The following is a 19897-nucleotide window of genomic DNA, read 5'->3' on the forward strand; positions in this document are numbered from 1 at the left end:
ACACTCACAGTTCAACAACGATGGCCATCTGGCAGCTGGGCCATGCAGGTTTTAGGTGGAAACCTTTAGGTTTGGAGAAAACCTTTTTAAAATCACATGCTGTGTTTTAAGGTCTTGATTATGTTTAAGTTTACCCTGATTGGATTGTTTTATTTAATTGTATACCACCTCCCCTCTCATTGCAGAGATCTCTTGCAATGTAGTCTACATATTCCTGCCAGAAATAGGTGAGTTACAATGTAAAGCCCTTTAAGCCCTTGCAAAAGTGCCACATAAATCAAATGAATGATAAGTTTTCCCCTTGTAACCATTCTAAGCCAATTCTTCCTCGGAGAATAGACCTCCTATTCTAACTCGACACCCTCGACAATCTGTCCGAATGGCAGGGAGGAAACAGAAAGCGGAAGCATTTGGATGAGCCAGCTTTCTCTCTCCAGTCTTAAACCAGATAGTGTGGCGATACCATGCCTATCATGTGACAGGGGTTCCTAACAGGTGGCTGTCTGAGCTGCCTGTTCACAGGTTGTACCACTTATTCCCAGCCTGCCTGAGGTAGATTAAGTGTGTCCATCTGTCAGAAGAATTAGGGATAATCCGCAGGAATTTTCAGATTGTGAGGGATGGCAATAGGAGGTGAATAGGGAAGAGGAGGGAGTAGCGGGAAGGGGGATTGTCAGAGGGGTGGGGGAGCTGGAGAGGAACTTTCACTGGGGTGTGTAACCTGAGCTCCCCAGCCACCTGCACTGGTCTGAGAGCCCAGGAAATTGAGTCCATGGGTCCATTATCTCAGCAGCACGAATTACCCCACTCTGCGCTAGGCTATCGCTAATCCTCACTGGAGGAGAGTCACATGCAGACTACAGTATGTGCAGCTAGCCCCCATTATGCAACAAGTGCCAAGAGAAAGTTTGACAGGGATTAGTGTGAAATCAAATGGAGCGTCTAATCACAAGGGACTAGCTTAACCCTCTGCTCACTTGTTCACCATTAGATCAATCCACCCTTTGGCTTTATAACACAACAGCGGGCCTAACTAACCTCATAGCTTACAAGTTTGAACAAACACTTTGGGGATAACACTGCCTAGTGGTTAGAGCGTTGGGTCAGTAACCAAAAGGTTGCTGGATTGAATCCCCGAGCTGACAAGGTAAAAATTTGTCGTTCTACCCCTGAGCAAGGCAGTTAACCCACTGTTCCCCGGGCGCCGAAGATGTGGATGTCGATTATAGCAGCCCCCCACACCGCTCTGATTCAGAGGGGTTGGGTTAAATGTGGAAGACACATTTCAGTTGAATGCATTCAGTTGTACAACTGACTAGGTATCCCCCTATCCCTTTCTTCCAAACATAGAACATACATGTGTACATGGCAAATATTCACAACAGAAAATACATTTAATCCTAATTTCACACAGTCGACCTGCACACAGACCCCACAATACTAACAAAGGAGGCAGGTGTTGGGCCTGGCAGGCTAACCTGTAACGTCCCTAGCTGAGTGACTGACTGACAGACCGGCATGAGATAGGAGATAGTGGTGGCAGAGGAACGAGCTGATGACAACTCGTCCTGCCCTCCCTCTGTGATCCCTCTGATTGGCTGAATGTTCAGAGTGCCGGGAATAAGGGAATGTACCAAGCAGCAGTGGAATGCCCTGCCATGCAGGTGTTAACATTAGTCTCAGATAGAGTGGATGGGATCGGGTTTCCATCCTATTGCTCCACAACAACTCCCACGCCACCACCCCTACAGCCACCCGCCCATGCTACCTTGTTGAAACAACAGCGGTGTTGAAAATCATTCACAAGTGTGTTGTTATTTCCTCTCCCCTCCTCATCAGTCATTCAGCATTCCCAGGCCACATACATTCCCATCTAGCATTCCCAGTCCCATTCCCACAGTGTTCATTCACAGGAAAGAGACAGAAAGTTAGACAGTTATTCAATTGATCGGGCTACAATGAGCAGAGGGTTAATAAAATAAGTTGTACTGAATTGAATTTGAATAACCATAGCCCAAAGGACACAATACCTTCAGCTTCTAGGGGAAAATCTAGTGCACCCAAAGGAGTATTCCCATAGATTGCATATAGAGTACAACAGTATGAGTCATAATTCCCATAAAACCTAGTTGGCAAACAGGGAAATCGTTTTTCCACTATTAATTTTTCCCATAGGGGATTTTAGTAACACTTACAATAAGCACTTTGTTTCGTGTAGGCTTACCCTGGCGTGACGTTTTGTGAACCGTGTTAATCTCTCTAGGACAAGGTGACTTTATCAATATATTCGCCTGTATTTACCCCCCCCCAAAATGAAATGCTAATTAGCTGCTAATGTGGCTATCATAAATAACTACAAATGCTGTGATGATCTGAACAAAACTGCCAAATCGAGGCAAAGGCAAGACTCTCTGGATTAACTATCTAATGTTAACAACATTTTGTAATTCAGAAATTGGCAACATTTCTTTAAATGGAAAATTATGTGAACTGTGTTGTGCAAGTTTTAAATTGACACAAAACCTGTTAGCAAAGGTGTCAGCTCGAGATGACGTGCCAGAGCTTTCAGGGATTTGTAGTCTTGCATGATGTCTACATTGATGCTAATTAGCATTTTCGAATCTGAGAGTAAATAGAGCTGAATATATTGATAAAGTCACCTTGTCCTAGAGAGATTTACATGGTTATCAAACGTAAAGCCAGGGTAAGCCTACACAAAACACAGCCCTTGTTTTAAGAGTTTCTAAAAAATGTATGGTTGAAAAACGATTGGAACCATTTCCCTGTTTGACTGCTAGGTTTTATGGGTATTATGACACCTCCACTGTGGGGCTCTATTAGTAACCCCAGGGCTTGGAGTGGTTAAGGTTAAGTTTTTTGTTGTTGACAAAAGCATTGAAAGAAAAACAACCAAGAGTGTTTTCAAAGAATATGCTGATGCGCAAATCCAACATATTGCTTATATTTTGTTTTCTTTGGAAGACAAGACATAGAACAGGCAAAATCCACCAAGCTCTGGTTGCAAAAAGCAAACCTGAATCACGTGGATGTAAAAACCATGTGGGCAACAAAACAGCTCTCTTTTCCTGATACTCCTAACCATGGTTTCATTACCTAGTCTAAACTCTCCCTCAGTCATTCTCAGTCATGTCCTTGCGAGCTCCAAGTTCACCCCTAAATGCCAAACAAGGGGAGGTCATCCGTGAAATACAACCAAATTGCATTGCACCCACCAAGCCCAGAACAAATTTACATAGGGATCTGCCTCCCTGCTATCTGTGTCTCCCACTCCAACCTCCAACAGGTGGGAGGAGGAAGGGCCATGGTTTTGTTCCTTGCTCAAATATTGAAATGCACAAGGCCTCCGGATGTCTCCATTCAATGTCCACCCAAAACTGTCAGAGACAAAACATTGTGAATGAGGCCCTCATCAACCCCATCCCTCAGCCAGCCTCAACAAACACACACATGCGACCCTGGACCTGTCTCTTATACACATCTAGATGTGTATAAGAGACAGCACACACACACACACACACACACACACACACACACACACACACACACACACACACACACACTCTTTCTTAGGTCATGTGCATGCAAGGGAGATGTAGGATTTGACAGCTCCCCCAACCCACATCCTGGACACACACACACCATTTCTGACAGCAGTACTGGAGTGGTTCTGAGTGATTTGACCTCCTCTTCCCTGTTTTTTTACTGTCCTGTACAGTATGCTGTACTGTTCAACGTAATTCTAATAGACCAGGGGGTGCCAGTTTTTCCTGGAAATGTATCCAGTTAATTTTGAGTCCCTAACTGCAAATATTGACTCATTGGTGAGTAAGTGTGTCATTTAAACCAGAGTTGGCAGTCTATTAATGCATAATATGATTGAATGTTATAATAGTTGTGCAGCATGTGCTATAGTTCTATAATTAAATGACAAGAGCATTCTTGATAGTACTCATGTGAAAATAGTAAATGGAGCATAACTGAAATTAAATCTGCCACACCCTTAACACGCAATTACCTTCAATGTACTATATGGGTATCAAATACACAGACATTCACAAACAAACTATTGTTTAAGTATGCCAAGGCATTTAGGCAGGAAATTATGGATCATTAAATGTAAAGGTAAGCATGCAATGGAAAATGTGATGAACCAAATAGACCTACTAAATACTCCTACTCTAGTACCATTTATTGCAAAAAAAAACTGCATGCCTGCACTAATGATCTTCCAGATTATCAGATGTTCTGGAAAATGTGAAAGTGTGCAAGTCTTGTACAGGGACTTAAAAACAATAACATATTCCCAATGTTCCACTTTGCTAGTACTGTATCTGCATGTTCAGGCTTTATTAATAGCAATGAGATGAATGTTGGACTCTGTTGTCTCTGTAACATGCTCAAGACGAAATGAGGGTAGGTAGCCCACTCCAACAACTAGCATCATTGGCATTTTTCAGATAGGCGTAGACAATGAACAGACCTGTCATCAATAGGCATGGCCATGGTGAATAAGTGGTCAAAGGTTAATAAGAGAAAAGGCTACTTACTGGTGGTTCTGTTTAGGGTAGTAACTACCTATTCTGTAACCAACCACACCCAACCACCATCATCCCCAGGCCCTGACATCCCAGGCCCTGACATCCCAGTCCGCCTGGCTCCCAGCCCACACTCCCAGACCAGGTAGTGACCTTGTTTTACAGTTTGTCAGGCTGGTGGCCACCTGCCTGGAAGTTGGCTGAGGTTTTGGTAGCCTAATTGCTTGGGAGGTTTGGCATATCTGATCTGTAATTATATGGTCTCCACACAGTGAGGGTAATACCAGAGCTACTGTATATAATGACGAGATGGACTTGTCTCCGCCCTAACAATGGGAGTCGTTGTCCCAAAGGCAGGAAGGTAGGTCATCTATGATTCTGCTTATCGTKGACAGATTTTAATGGGAGTGAACCCTCTCGTGTCGCACCTTCCTCTCTGTAAATACAGGAGGAAGAGAGTATGGCGGCTTATGCTTCCTCTCCCTCCCCACACCTAACCCCCAGCAGGTGGACTGCTCCTTACTCATTAAACCTGGCTATATTGGCTTTTTCTTTTTAATTTACAAACGATATTTCAAGAATCATATTAAGGAGCAGAACATTTTAAAGATCTCAAGTTGCTTCCATTGGCATTTCAAGGTTCATGACCTGTACTTTTCAGTGTTATTGCTTTGTGAGTGAATCCAAGCCAAGTAAAGCAGAAACTGTCCCAATGGCCGAACATGGTGCAATGGTCTAGATTTCAAATCAGAATCCTCTTTCCTGCACAACACAAGCTGGAGATCAGACTCTAATGTTCTCTCTTGGATGATTTAAATGTGATAAGACAAATATTAACTCCGCTGTTGCTGTAAAAGATTTAAAGGACTTAACACATTGCACCTAATGTCTGGTGCTGTTGCATCTCAGGAATATCAGGGCCCATATTCATAAAGCATATCAGAGTAGGAGTTCTGATCTAGGATCTGTTTCGCWAATTTTGAATAAGATTCTATAAACAGGGGGCCCTAATCCTAGATCAGCACTCCTACTATGAGATTCTTTATGAATATGGACCCAGAACCATATAAGGATAGAGGCTCAGACTCCAATATACAGTATGTAACACTGAAAAATACATTTTGACAACCTCCAAACTTCTCAATTCAGTATCTCCAATGTATATGACAAGGTACCATGGTTTATTTGAGATATTCATTTCAACTGTATATTTTGGGTTGCTATCATGTTAGTGCTGGCTTTCATCTCTTGTTCCAAAAGAAGAACAGCCCATTCATCCTGACCAAGACAAATCCTCCTGTCTGGTTGTGTTATGGCCATCCTGACAACATCAGGCGGCCTGCACAGTTACACGCAATGACAGCACGAGGGTAAACACACTATGCAGCCTGTTAATGTTTATGTAAAGATTTAACCATACAGCATTGCCATCCTATCTTCTGCTCCACAACAGGGGGCCTACGTGAGTCTGCAGTGTTAATAAACCTTGGCACCTCTGACAGAGACCTAGTAGTGCCAAGCTCTATGAATTGTGGCCCAGGACACCTCCCCATTGCAGTAAATAGAAGTTATCAATGAAAAGACTAAACTCCCATACCTCCTGCGCACACACACACACTTTATGAATGGAACTTGTACCTAAGCCAAATCAAGCTCATTGACCTCTTTGGCACAGGAGCAATGTCCTGAATAGACACAGGGAGAAATAAAGTCAAAAGCAGCCTTTGTGTCAGCTAATAACTTCCCTCCCAGTTTGATCAATGTGTACTTCACTCAAACAAGATGGCCCATTTTAAAATGAGCTCCACACACACCTCAAAATTCTGCCATAAGAAAATAATGTCGTCAAATAAAATGTGAGCTAAAAACAGAAAACCATCACCCAAATAGACATGTGGTTAACTCTTAGTTGAGAACCACATGAAACAAACAGATGTGTATAATTATAGTGTGATAACAATACAGAACATGTTGAAAAGCTGAACTGTTCTTGAGAAATAATTTGAGTGTTCACTGGATGTTTGCTTGTCTGTATGGATGTACAACCCTGGCAAGAGGCTTCCGAGACAGATGCTCTACGGCTCAGGCTAGAAAGGAGTAAGTGCGCCATACAGTGGCAAGCCCATAAAAAGTCAAATTCAAATGTACAGTAATGTGATTGAGGCGCAAACACATTTGGGTGAGAGGAACACTGAGTAAATAGAATTAAGAATAAAAATACAGGAAATCTGACTTTTGTTCAAACATTTTACCTAGATACGTTTTCTAGCACTTTAAGCCATACATAGTTTATATTGAAAATACATCTCAATTTACAAAACAATGTGTTTGTTTTAATGTATTTATTTAGAAGCCCTCGAATGAATTACATCCAAAATCAATGCAACATTTCTTCAGCCAAAGGCTGGGCCACACATTCAATACTAAAATATCCAACTTGTCATGTCTGATGCTAAAAAAACTATTCTTAAGACATGCCAAAATTGCACATAACCAAAACAACTAGTCACAAATTAAATACTTGGGGATGGGCTCTTATCAAAACATGTATTAATGCCTTTATAGATCCATATATCACCCTTTCATTTGAAAGAGTAAATAAAGTACAAATCTAGGATCCTTTACCATCGGTCAGTAACTAATGCACCACACATTCAATCCCTCACTTATCTGATACAGGCAGTCTATGAACCATGTCCAAGTAGATATTTTGTATTTTCAATAAATGCAAAAACATAGAAAGTATCAGCACTAACTAGACAAAACACAGCCTTTGAAATAGCTTATTTTAGTTTCACTACCGAAGAAACAATCTCAGATCATTACAATCACATCAGACAAATTCCATTCAAATACCACTCCATCAGACTCACAAAATGTTGACCAACATTCTGACAATCTTTCCTGGCCCTACCAGCACAGATGGACAACTATAGAACAAAACCTTATTGCATGAATTCTACAACTATGACATAGTACAGCAGATGTCTAGTAAAGGTATATGTCACATTGTAAGTAAGTTGTTTCATATACTTTTTTCTGTGTGACCAAAACACAAATACATTGCTTTTTAAGTCCTGGTACCGACAGCGCATTCCTAATAAAGAGCACAGTTAGAACATGACATTACTTCTCTGCTGCGGCATATTGTTAGTATGACAGCGCAGTTTGTAAACTGATACAAGCCCATGTGCATATAATAAAACGGTTATAGGATGTGCTTATCTGCCAGTCTTTTACTTAAAATAGACATCAATCTAGGTTCTCAGAGGTTGGTGGGTGCAGAAAATGTAACATATATATATATAAAAACGTCCAAGGCCGTGTTTACACAAGCAGAAGTATTCTGATATTTTGTCCAATTATTGTCAAAATAGCATTCTGATTGGTCAAAGGACTAATTAGTGGAAAAATATCCAAATTGTGCTTCCTGTATAAACACATCCCAAGTCACTCTCCATGTTGCTAACAGCAAACTGAAAGAAATATAACTAATAGAACGAGTAACAATTCTAGAAATAACTTTCTGTACAGGATATGTTGGAGTTTTTCCTCAGCCAGTCGAAGAGAAACGTTTAAAACGAGAGGGATCAAAAGAACGAGTGTTGGGGGGAACAAGGAGCCTAAATGGAAAAAAAGGTGGTAAAAAAACAAAATTTCCCATAGAACCAGAACACAACTGCAAGTCCCTCGCACAAATGAAACAAACATCCAGGGAAATTCTGTCCACAGTCATATCATTGTACTGTATTGTCTGGAATTTTAAATATTTATGACATCATTTTGAACTAAACAGAATGAGAGATAACATGTGCAGGAGCCTCTATTCCTCTCTGGTCTGACCGACTAGAAACACAACCAACACACACTGCTGGTCAAAAGTTTAAGAACACCTACTCATTCAAGGGTTTTTCTATATTTTTACTATTTTCTACATTGTAGAATAATAGTGAAGACATCAACTATGGAATCATGTAGTAACCAAAAAAGTATTAAACAAATCAAAATATATTTTATATGAGATTCTTCAAAGTAGCCACCCTTTGCCTTGATGACAGCTTTGCACACTCTTAGCATTCTCTCACCCAGCTTCATGAAGTAGTCACCTGGAATGCATTTCAATTAACAGGTGTGCCTTGTGAAAAGTTAATTTGTGGAATTTCTTTCCTTAATGCGTTTCAGCCAATCAGTTGTGTTGTGACAAGGTAGGGTTGACATACAGAATATAGCCCTATTTGGTTAAAGACCAAGTCCATATTATGGCAAGAACAGCTCAAATAAGCAAAGAAAAACAACAGTCCATCATTACTTTAAGACATGAAGGTCAGTCAATACAGAACATTAAGAACTTTGAAAGTGCAGTCGCAAAAACCATCAAGCGCTATGATGAAACTGGCTCTCATTAGGACTGCCACAGGAATGGAAGACCCAGAGTTACCTCTGCTGCAGAAGATAAGTTAATTAGTTACCAGCCTCAGAAATTGCAGTCCAAATAAATGCTTCACAGAGTTCAAGTAACAGACACATCAACTGTTCAGAGGAGAATGCGTGAAATCAGGACTTCATGGTTGAATTGCTGCAAAGAAACCAGGACTAAAGGACACCAATAAGAAGAGACTTGCTTGGGCCAAGAAACACGAGCAATGGGCATTAGACCGGTAGAAATCTGTCCTTTGGTCTGGATTCCAAATTTTAGATTCCAACCGCAAAGACGCAGTATGGGTGAATACACATCTGTGCATGTGTATTTCCCACCGTAAAGCATGGAGGAGGTGTGATGGTGGTAGTGGTGGGGGGGTGCTTTGCTGGTGACACTGTCTGATTTATTAAGAACTCAAGGCACACTTAACCAGCATGACTACCACAGCATTCTGCAGTGATACGCCATCCCATCTGGTTTGGGCTTAGTGGGACTATCATTTGTTTTTCAACAGGACAATGACCCAACACACCTCCATGCTGTGTAAGGGCTATTTTACCAATAAGGAGAGTGATGGAGTGCTGCCTCAGATGACCTGGCCTCCACAATCCCCTGACCTCAACCAAATTGAGATGGTTTGGGAAGAATAGTCGGACCACAGAGTGAAGGAAAAGCAGCCAACAAGTGCTCAGCATATGTGGGAACTCCTTCAAGACTGTTGTCAAAGCATTCTAGGTGAAGCTGGTTGATTGAATTCCAAGAGTGTGCAACGCTGTCATCAAGGCAATGGGTGGCTATTTGAAGAATCTCAACAAATATAAATATATATTTTGATTTGTTTAACACTTTTTTGGTTACTACATGATTCCATATGTGTTATTTCATAGTTTTGATGTCTTCACTATTATTCTACAATGTAGAAATAGTAAAAATAAAGAAAAACCCTTGAATGAGTAGGTGTTCTAAAACTTTTGACCGGTAGTGAACATGTACTGGGATTTAGACATGGAGTAGACAGAATGATATAGAGCTGGAGTTGAGATTCATCCATGAGGCAGATACAACACCACAGAAAGAAGAACACCACATATAGGCTGCCCTCTGTCCAGGGATTTTTCCTGACATGAACAGGAAAAAAAACTCGATCCTAGTTGTAACCTGTATTGTAACAAGGACCTAGAGTTTTTCCTGGTCAGGTGATCCTTCTGGCCCTAACTGAGGGAACTGTGGTGTTGATGGGGGGTACTGGGAGGCTCGTCACTCGTAATCTTGGCTGAAAGCACCCCAGTCCTCCTGTACTGGTTCGGCTTCAGGCGTATACTGGTACTCTGACTGCTGGTTTTCTGCTGTGTACTTGTTTTCCGATGGGCTGATGAACATCGGGCTGCTCGCTTTCTTTCCTCTGACACTGAAAAAAAATATTGAAATTAATTAGAACAAAGCCACTAAACATAGAAACAAAATCGTCAGTAACAAGTATTTCCTGCATACGTTAACTGCTGTTTGGAATCAAAACAAACTAGCTTGGCAAATAGTGGGGTATACACTGGTGTACGCATGCAGTGGTTGTTGTTTCTACTGGCTCACTGGGGATTGGAGAGAGAGAGAGAGAGAGGGATACATACTGGTTCTTATGTTTGGAGCCGCTGATGTGTGCCTGATACTGTTCCACAGAGTTCAGTTCGATGTTGCATTCAGTACATGGGTAGCCCTTTACTGTGGAAGCTGGAGACACAGAAGGGACTAGTTGGCAAGGAACTCCATTTTAGACACATAAAACCTACATGCAATGACCCAATACTGCATTGGCACACAATTGATTTGCCTGTACTGTCTGGCTCCTACTGTATATTACACTCCAGAGACACTTATTAACACTTGTTAGAAATAATGGCCTCAACCATATGCAAAGTTCTAAACCATGTGCTTTTCCTTCCACAGGTTGGGTGTCCGTGGCTGTCTGGTCTTACCAAACATAACACTTAGTTTCAGGCGTTTCTTTTACGCCTGCTAACATACTGGTCATATATATGGCATGGCCAATTAATTAGGGCCGATTTCAAGTTTCCATAACAAATCGGTAATTGGCCTTTTTGGACGCTGATTATATTGCAATCCACGAGGAAACTGTGGCAGGCTGACCACCTGTTACGCAAGTGCAGCGTCAAAAGGACCTTGTGGCTGCAAGGAGCCAAGGTAAGTTTCTAGCTAGCATTAAAAACGTATCTTTATATATATATATWTWTTTTTAAACAATCTTCACATAATCACTAGTTACCCTAGTGATATCATCAACTATGTGTAGTTAACTAGCTTGTCGTGCGTTGCATATAATCAATGCAGTGCCTGTTAATTTATCACCGAATCACAGCCTACTTCAACTTCGCCAAACGGGTGATGATTTAACAAAAGCGCATTCGTGAATAAAAGCACAATCGTTTCACAAATGTACCTAACCATAAACATCAACGCCTTTCTTAAAATCAATACACAGAAGTATATATTTTTAAACCTGCATATTTAGTTAGAAGAAATTCATGTTAACAGGCAATATTAACTAGGAAAATTGTGTCACTTCTCTTGCGTTCAGTGCAAACAGAGTCAGTGTATATGCAACAGTTAGAGCCGCCTGGCTCGTTGCGAACTGTGTGAAGAACATAATTAATTTGCCAGAATTTTACATAATTAAGACATAACATTGAAGGTTGTGCAATATAACAGTAATATTTAGACTTAGGATTGCCACCCATTAGATAAAATACGGAATGGTTGCGTATTTCACTGAAAGAATAAACGTTTTGTTTTCAAAATTATAGGTAGGGGTGGTATACAGAAGATAGCCCTCTTTGGTTAAAGACCAAATCCATATTATGGCAAGAACAGCTCAAATAAGCAAAGAGAAACAACAGTCCATCATTACTTTAAAAGACATCAAGGTCAGTCAATCTGGAACATTTCAAGAACTTTGAACGTTTCTTCAAGTGCTATCGCAAAATCCATCAAGCGCTATGATGAAACTGGCTCATGAGGACTGCCACAGGAATGGAAGACCCAGAGTTACCTCTGTTGCAGAGGATAAGTTCATTAGAGTTACCAGCCTCAGAAATTGCAGCCCAAATGAATACTTCAGAGTTCAAGTAACAGACACATCTCAACATCAACTGTTCAGAGGAGACTGCGTGAATCAGGCCTTCATGGTCAAAATGCTGCAAAGAAACCACTACTAAAAGGACACCAATAAGAAGAAGAGAATTGCTTGGGCAAAGAAACACGAGTGCGACCGGTAGAAATCTGTCCTTCGGTCTGATGAGTCCATATTTGAGATCTTTGGTTCCAACCGCCGTGTCTTTGTGAGATGCAGAGTAGGTGAACGGATGACCTCTGCATGTGTGGTTCCCACCGAGAAGCATGGAGGTGGTGGTGTGATGGTGACACTGTCAGTGATTTATTTAGAATTCAAGGCACACTTAACCAGCATGGCTACCACAGCATTCTGCAGCGATACACCATCCCATCTGGATTGAGCTTAGTGGGACTATCATTTGTTTTTCAACAGGACAATGACCCCAAAACACACCTCCAGGATGTGTAAGGGCTATTTGACCAAGAAAGAGAGTGATGAGTGCTGCATCAGATGACCTGGCCTCCACAATCACCCGACCTCAACCCGACTGAAATGGTTTGGGATGAGTTGGACCGCAGAGTGAAGGAAAAGCAGCCAACAAGTGCGCAGCATGGGGGAACTCCTTCAAGACACTCCTTCAAGACAGTTAGAAAAGCATTCCTCAAGAAGCTGGTTGAGAGAATTCCAACATTATGCAAAGCTGTTATCAAGGCAAAGAGTGGCTACTTTAAAGAATTTGTTTAACACTTTTTTGGTTACTACATCATTCCATGTGTCATTTCATAGTTTCGATGTCTTCACTATTAATCTACAATGTTGAAAATAGTTTAAAAAAATTAAAGTGGAGGCACAGGCTCGCTTTCCATTTCCCCTGACAAACCGGAACATCCAGTTGTTGGGGCCTCGGCAGCAGCTAGGTCTTACCTAGCTATTAACGCTCGCATTTGATTGGCTGGGAGTAGAAATTACATTTCCCTTCAGTATAGGCATTTCTTTGTTTTCCCTTGTTTTACATTTCCTTACCATGTCGGTAGAGCTGGGCGATATGGACAAAAGTCATATTGTGATTCAAAGTATTTAGCTCGATAATAAATACAACGACAAAAATTTTTATGGACAGTTACTTTACATTAGCGGCAAGGCTCTAGACAATTTTCTTGCAGTGCCAAGTAAGACAGAAGGTAGCCCATGATTAAAAAAATTAMATTAAATAAAAAAGCCATTTCGAACCTATCCAGGGAATGCATGATTGATATTTTGATGTGCAATCTGTCAAAATAGGATCCTGAAATATATAGTTTTGGCTCTTCAGAGAAATTGCTGACATATTTGTAACTATTGGCTATATTATTCACCACCTGAGGAAGTGGGAAGTCAAAACACTTAGCTAACTCTAAATATGATATTGTTGCTATATAAACCATGTAGGCTTATTGATTAATCAGTAAATGTAGGTTATATCCTACCAAAACTTTTCAGTGTTAGGACTAGGCCACTTGATGTAGGCCTAGTCACTGCAAATGGTGCGCTTTGCACCACGAGCGCATCTAAACCATACTACAGCTTACTCCGGTTGTAAAGTGGTGCAATTAATTAAATATTAAGAGGTGAGAAATAAACTATAGTTGCGTTGAAAACTGTCTCTCCCGCAATTGCATTTTGAGCAATGTCAAATGCTTGTGCTTCTAATAATGCATCTCTCCCTCATCCATGCTCAGTGGGGAGAGGGAGTGGCTCACTCACAGTAGCAGACAGCAAAACAGGGACATGCAGATAGATTCATAGCAGGAATCAACAATGCATAGGCTATTCCTCAACCCAAAATTAGAAAGGTGTTCCTAATGTTTGGTATATTCTGTGTATATAAATATTTCCATCTCGACTCCACCCATTTTTATCGTCTTCCTAAGGAGAACTTCTCTAGGCTTACAAAAAGAGGCCACACGAGGCTGTCCTACCTGGTGCAGTGGATGGCCCATAGGTCTCCATAAGCTTCTGCTGGGTCAGCTGTTTTTTATGCTTCTTGCCTTCGTAGTGCTGCTTGGCCATGAGGGGGTTGTTGAACGAGGCATGGCAGATGGAACAGAAGTTGCCCTGGTCGTCCTCGGCTGGGCCTGACGATGCCACGTTGCTAGCCTCTTCTGACTGAGCCTCCTTCTTCTTCTTCTTCTTTTTCACTACTGGGGCCACGGCCTGAGGTAGTGCTACTGGGGAGGTAGGAGGCAGGATATGAAACGTTCGTCAGACAGGAAAGGGGAGTTTAAGTTATATTTTTACACATTTGACAAATACAGGTATACGACAGAGCAATAACACAGAATGAGGAGAAAAAGAAAATGCGTGCAAATGGGGTAGAAAATTTAAAACAGGCTTTTCTCATATATGGCCATAAGTTTAGATGGCCCATTACCTGGGGGCTGGTTGCCAAAGGTCTTCAGTCTCAGGTTCTTGGTGTGCACCTTGCCCTGGTAGTGGGACTCAGCCACCACCGGAGAGGAGAATGTCATGTTACATATATGACAGGCTTTGGAGCGGTCCGTCTCGCCATTACTGTTGGCCTGGAGATGGGGGGGAAGAATACAGCAAAGTACAACAGAGGACACAAAAAGGTTAAGGGCGCTCTATCCATGAATGCTGTCTATTTATACTGGGCTGAGCAGGGCTGGATAAAACCTTTTCTAGCTGGTCCCATGTGGCTCAGTTGGAAGAGCATGGCGCTTGCAACGCCAGGGTTGTGGGTTTGATTCCAATGGGGAACCAGTAGGAAAATGAATGCACTCACTACTGTAAGTCGCTCTGGATGTCTGCTCAATGACAAAAAAATACAACAAAAAATCTAAATGTCTAGCTGAGAAATAAACTTACACTGTCTCCCGAAGGCGACTTGAACCTTTTGATGGTGGGCTCCTCTTCTTTGTGGATGCTCATGTAGCGTCTCACTTTGTTGCCATGCTTTTTGCTCTGAAAAGAATGACAGAATGAAAACATCAGACGCTGCTCTGTATAGTGGTCAAGAAGATGACCATAAATAAATATCAAACTCAAGTGGGATCACCGACCTGATAATGTGCAAGTTTCTGGGAGTCAGAATTCAGGACAGCACTGCAGACTTTGCACAGGGCATCAGAAAACAGGTCACCATTCTCCTTTATCATTTTGTTTACTGAAAAATAATGTCAGTATTGATTTCAAAAATTAGACATCAAAGATCTGTATATATCCATCCATCTGTGGTATCACTATAATGCTCTTTGGCCTTTGATGAAGCGCTCACAGCTAAGTTAAAAGGCCCAGTGCAGTCAAAAAAGTGATTTTTCTGTTTTATACATTTCACACGGAGGTTGGAATAATAACTGAAAATGATAATTCACTTTTAGCGAAAGAGCTGTTTGAAAAGACCACCTGACATTTATGCCTGTTTTGGTAGGAGGGAGTTTTGGCCTTCCATGGTGACGTCACCATGCAGTAAATTAGTTTTACACCGTACCCAAACCGGTCACGCGCCAATTGATTTTGTCCCCCCACACCAAACGCGATCACGACACGCAGGTTGAAATATCAAAACAAACTCAACCAATTATATTAATTTGGGGACAGGTTAAAAAGCATTAAACATTTATGGCAAATTAGCTAGATGGCTTCCAGTTGCAAGCTAATTTGTCCTATTTAGCTAGCTTGCTGTTGCTAGCTAATTTGTCCTGGGATATAAACATTGAGTTGTTATTTTACCTGAAATGCACAAGCTCCTCTACTCCGACAATTAATCCACACATAAAACGGTCAACCTTTTCGTTTCTAGTCATCTCTCCTCCTTCATGCTTTTTCTTCTTTGGACTTTATATGGCGATTGGCATTTAACTTTTATAGTTACCACAATGACCGACCAAACTCAGTTAATCTTTAATTCACCCATGTAGGTATAACCAATGAGGAGATGGCATGTGGGTATCTGCTTCTATAAACAGTGAGGAGTGTGAGAGGCAGGACTTGCACTGTGTTAAGCGTCACAAATAGAACTGACTTCTATTTTAGCGCTTAGCAACGCAGACGCAAATTAATTGAACAACATGTGTTTGAATGTATTTTGCAACGCTCACGCACGCAAGCGGTGTGGTCAGCATGTAATAAGAAAGAGAAGTCCAAACCTCTGCCAATAGCATACCCCTCCCCTCCGTTCTAACTGACAAATTGCTCTTTGTTAAGAAGCTGTTTCTTTTTTTAACCATTTTCATTGAAAGAAATCACAGTAAGGTACTAAATTGTTACCCAAATTTTTTTTGATAGAGGTAACAGCTGCATTGGACCTTTAAATTGGAGTACTGCTTTATGCGTGGTTGTTGTTAGAACGTTAGCTAGCTTAGTGGTACTAACGTTACTACACTAACTACTGATTTGGCCAATTTACTTCAGACACATAAATAAATACTAAGAGTACATACAAATCAATGCAGTCCTTCGTAAGGCCAAGGTGGCTTTGAAAATAGCTTGCCGCTAGGTAACATTACTCCTTCACTAATGCATTGCATCGACCTTGGAACTTGCTGCTCAAATGGCTAATAGCTAGCTAGAATAGTGCAGATGTAGGTATTGCTAGCGTTGATTGTTTATGCTCTGCTCACACGGGCTATGGTGGTAGCCCTTGGTTTTGGCTATAATAAATAATGCATACTAGACCAAAGTGGATATCCATTATATTGAGCAAAGGAAAACATCAGCTTACCCTCCGCCGCCCCTGAAGGTAAATATGGAAAATCTCCATTTGGTTCCTCGAGCGCCATGTTTTCTGTCGTGTCAGCAGCGGCGGGCACACGCGTAATCGTGACGACACCAAAGAGCTAGCTTTCAAGACAACTGGAAATCGGAAACTTTTGTCCCATTCAACAACAGAGCGATACGAACCTTGTTTCAGCAGGATGTTGTATCTATACCTTATGTCATGCCTTATTGGAATGGAATTATTGATAATATCTGTTGGAAAAAWKTTTGGATGTTGCCACACACATACCTACTTGTTAACAAAATGAAGGAGGTTTCCTTTAAAATTATTCATAAATATTATCCTGCCAACCACTATATGAAGAAGTTTAAGGAAAACATCAATTCAAATTGCTCCTTTTGTAATGACCACCCAGAAACAGTGTTGCATCTTTTTTGGCATTGTATACATGTAAGAAAACTGGCAAGACATCAATAGATTTATAATTAAACACATTTATGAAGATTTTACACTATTGTGGAGAGATGTACTGCTTGGATTCTTTACATACGATAAAAATAAGCTGAAACATTTTTATGTAATTAATTTCATTATTCTTTTGGCCAAATTTCATATACACAAATGTAAATTTACTAACAAAAAAACAAATTTTCTTACCCTACAAAAAGAAATTGAACTGTATTTTAAGACTATTAAATACTCTACTAACAAAAAAGCTGTTAGAATTGTAAGTGTATGTATGTCCCTTAAGGTCCTTGTGTAATTGTAATGTGATATTGTACCCCCTAGCTCGATTGTCCATTATATATAATCTATATATACTTGTGTTCCCTTATGTACTTTCTGTATTGATTTGTTGTTAATAAAAAATTWAAATAAACTGGAAATCGGAAAAAACTAGGTAAAATCATGACGTCGGTGATCTTCAGGACGGAAAGTCGGAGCTCTAGGTTTAGAAAGAGGTTAGAGTTCCCCTATTTGGAATTCCGAGTTGGATGACGGTTCAAAACGACTTTTCCCAGTCGGGGCTCGTTTTTTCCCCCCGAGTTCCCAGTTGTCTCGAATGCACTGAAGTCGGAGATTGCCGAGTTGCAGTTGCTTTGTATGAATAAAAATGCATTAATAAATAATGAATGAATGCACACAAATGCATCAATACATAACTAAATGGATGAATCCACACATAGATAAATCATTAATAATGATTTTTTTGTTGTTGTATTTCTTCCTGCAATATGATGAGGGGGTGTCAAGCAAACGTATGTGGGTGTTATCTAACACCATTGGTTGATCAATGCCACAGCGCTTTGAGTGATTGCATGATAAAGAATAACATCAAGACGAAGCAGCTGCATTATAAGTGGGATGCACTGTTGAGCGCTACATCCTGAGGAGTTCGTGCTGATTGTACGGAGATTGTGACAGCCGGTTAAATGGCGTCCCTTGAGAAAGCAAGAACAAGATGTATGTCAGATGTGCAGTATTATCATAAGGAGACGTATACTTGGAATACGGAGGAGGAATGGAGGGAAAAAGAGAAGCAGAGGAGGTCTAAGAGAGAGAGGGAGGAAGATGGTGAGCTTGAGTCGGTTAAAAATGGCAGAAAAAAGGGAGATGGTTTGTTGAAGAAGAACGGTAGAAAGTGTAAGCAGAGTGAGCTGAAGACAAGAGGAGAAATGGAAATGAATGAGGGCGAAGTATCGGAGGTGGTAGGTGTGGTAAAGTTCTTAGAACCCGAGGCTTGCACCGAGGGACAGGATAAAGAGGAGTCTGTGACATTAGGAGTGAAGTTTTTGGGAAAAGTGGACCCTTGCCTTTTGGCTGATCCATTTGTGGTTTTAGGGTGGGTGAAAACAGAGTTGGGTATAATTATTTGTGTTTTTACTGGTCATAGGGAGAAGACGCTCGGCGTTAAACGAATGGGGGCAAGAAATGTGAATTGTTTCGCTCTCAAGAAAAGGACTCCATTGAAAGGAGTGATTACTGGGGTAGCAGTAAATGTAAAAGTTGACCAACTGAAGGGTTAGATTCCTGGTATTTGTGATGCTCGTTGTTTTGTGCAATGCAGACAGGGTAACAGAAGAGTCATTGTCTGTTCTTTTGAGTCTTTGTCCGACAAAGTGATGTTTGGATATATAAAAGTTATCCTGTACGAGCTTTTGTACCAAATACATTACGTTGTTACAGGTGTCAAGCTTATGGGCATATGGCAGCAGTGTGTAGGAGGGAGGTTCCTAGGTGTGAGAAGTGTGCAGAAGGGCATGAGACAAAGGAATGTGTAGCATTAGGGAAAGTAGTGGTATGTGTTAATTGTAGGGGTATGGGCTGGGGATCATGCAAGAGAGGCAGATTGAGGTTTAGATCGCTTAACAAGAGTTCAGCACCACGGCCAGAATGCACAGTACTTTCCCCTCTGTGTTTAATAATGAAAATACCTACCAAAAGGAGAACATGGATGTGGTTTATTTCTGTGCATGTTAAAAAAGTAAAATAAGTAGCATATCTGGACATGATGTACTATAGATATATCTGTCAACATATTCATACACATGATGTATAATCCTGTAATATGATTCTGGCCYGGGATGGCAAAAAGATATTCTGTGGCCCTCCACGGAAAATAATTGCCCAGGCCTGCTCTAGTTTAAAATGGGTATGCACCAAAAACACAAGAAAGAGAGAGAGCTCAACATTACATTTAAACTACCAAATCAGTGTGAGGAGTGAAGTCTCTGATGGGCCTTGACTAGAGCAATGAAGTCAGGTATAGTTTCTGACGTCGCYATGCGCAGGATTACTGAGTGGTGAGAGTCAGTAAGAGATGATCTGTGCCTTGACTTAATTTCATCACTGAAAATGTCTGTTCACATACATAGGTTGACCCAAACAGTACAAACATCTTCTGAGCATGACTCCTAATCTTTGGAAAGTTTTGTTAATCGAGAAATGCATAGAACCTTGTCAGTGACATTGTTTTGAATAGTTCTCTAATCACTGCATCAGACTGAAGATCGATAATCTCAAGTTGCAGGTCAGTGGGAGCGTTATCCACATTGAAGGTGAAAGGATACTTCTCCTGC

At 41.0% G+C, this 19897-nt stretch overlaps 1 protein-coding gene and 1 long non-coding RNA gene across 3 annotated transcripts; one reads left to right on the forward strand and one right to left on the reverse strand.

The window, feature by feature from the left end:
• The first annotated feature begins 8772 nt into the window (after window positions 1–8772).
• Window positions 8773–10100, forward strand: LOC139022888 (uncharacterized). Its single transcript, XR_011473957.1, has 2 exons — window positions 8773–9278; window positions 9543–10100. It is a non-coding gene; the product is annotated as an uncharacterized lncRNA (long non-coding RNA).
• LOC111951105 (zinc finger protein 346) lies at window positions 9915–16926 on the reverse strand. Of its 2 annotated transcripts, none has more exons than XM_023969121.2 (7): window positions 16821–16926; window positions 15160–15263; window positions 14966–15061; window positions 14511–14658; window positions 14059–14304; window positions 10602–10701; window positions 9915–10384 (listed from the first exon to the last, which is right to left on the reverse strand). In XM_023969121.2, exons 1-7 carry the CDS (start codon window positions 16876–16878, stop codon window positions 10234–10236), a joined length of 903 nt encoding a protein of 300 aa, XP_023824889.1. In that variant the 5' UTR covers window positions 16879–16926; the 3' UTR covers window positions 9915–10233. The 2 variants fall into 2 exon arrangements, with proteins under 2 accessions (XP_023824889.1, XP_023824890.1); XM_023969122.2 differs by having other exon boundaries at window positions 14059–14307.
• Between the last annotated feature and the right edge of the window lie 2971 nt (window positions 16927–19897).

The sequence above is a fragment of the Salvelinus sp. IW2-2015 genome, linkage group LG23, assembly GCF_002910315.2.
Source record: "Salvelinus sp. IW2-2015 linkage group LG23, ASM291031v2, whole genome shotgun sequence".
Classification (NCBI taxonomy): Eukaryota; Metazoa; Chordata; class Actinopteri; order Salmoniformes; family Salmonidae; genus Salvelinus; species Salvelinus sp. IW2-2015.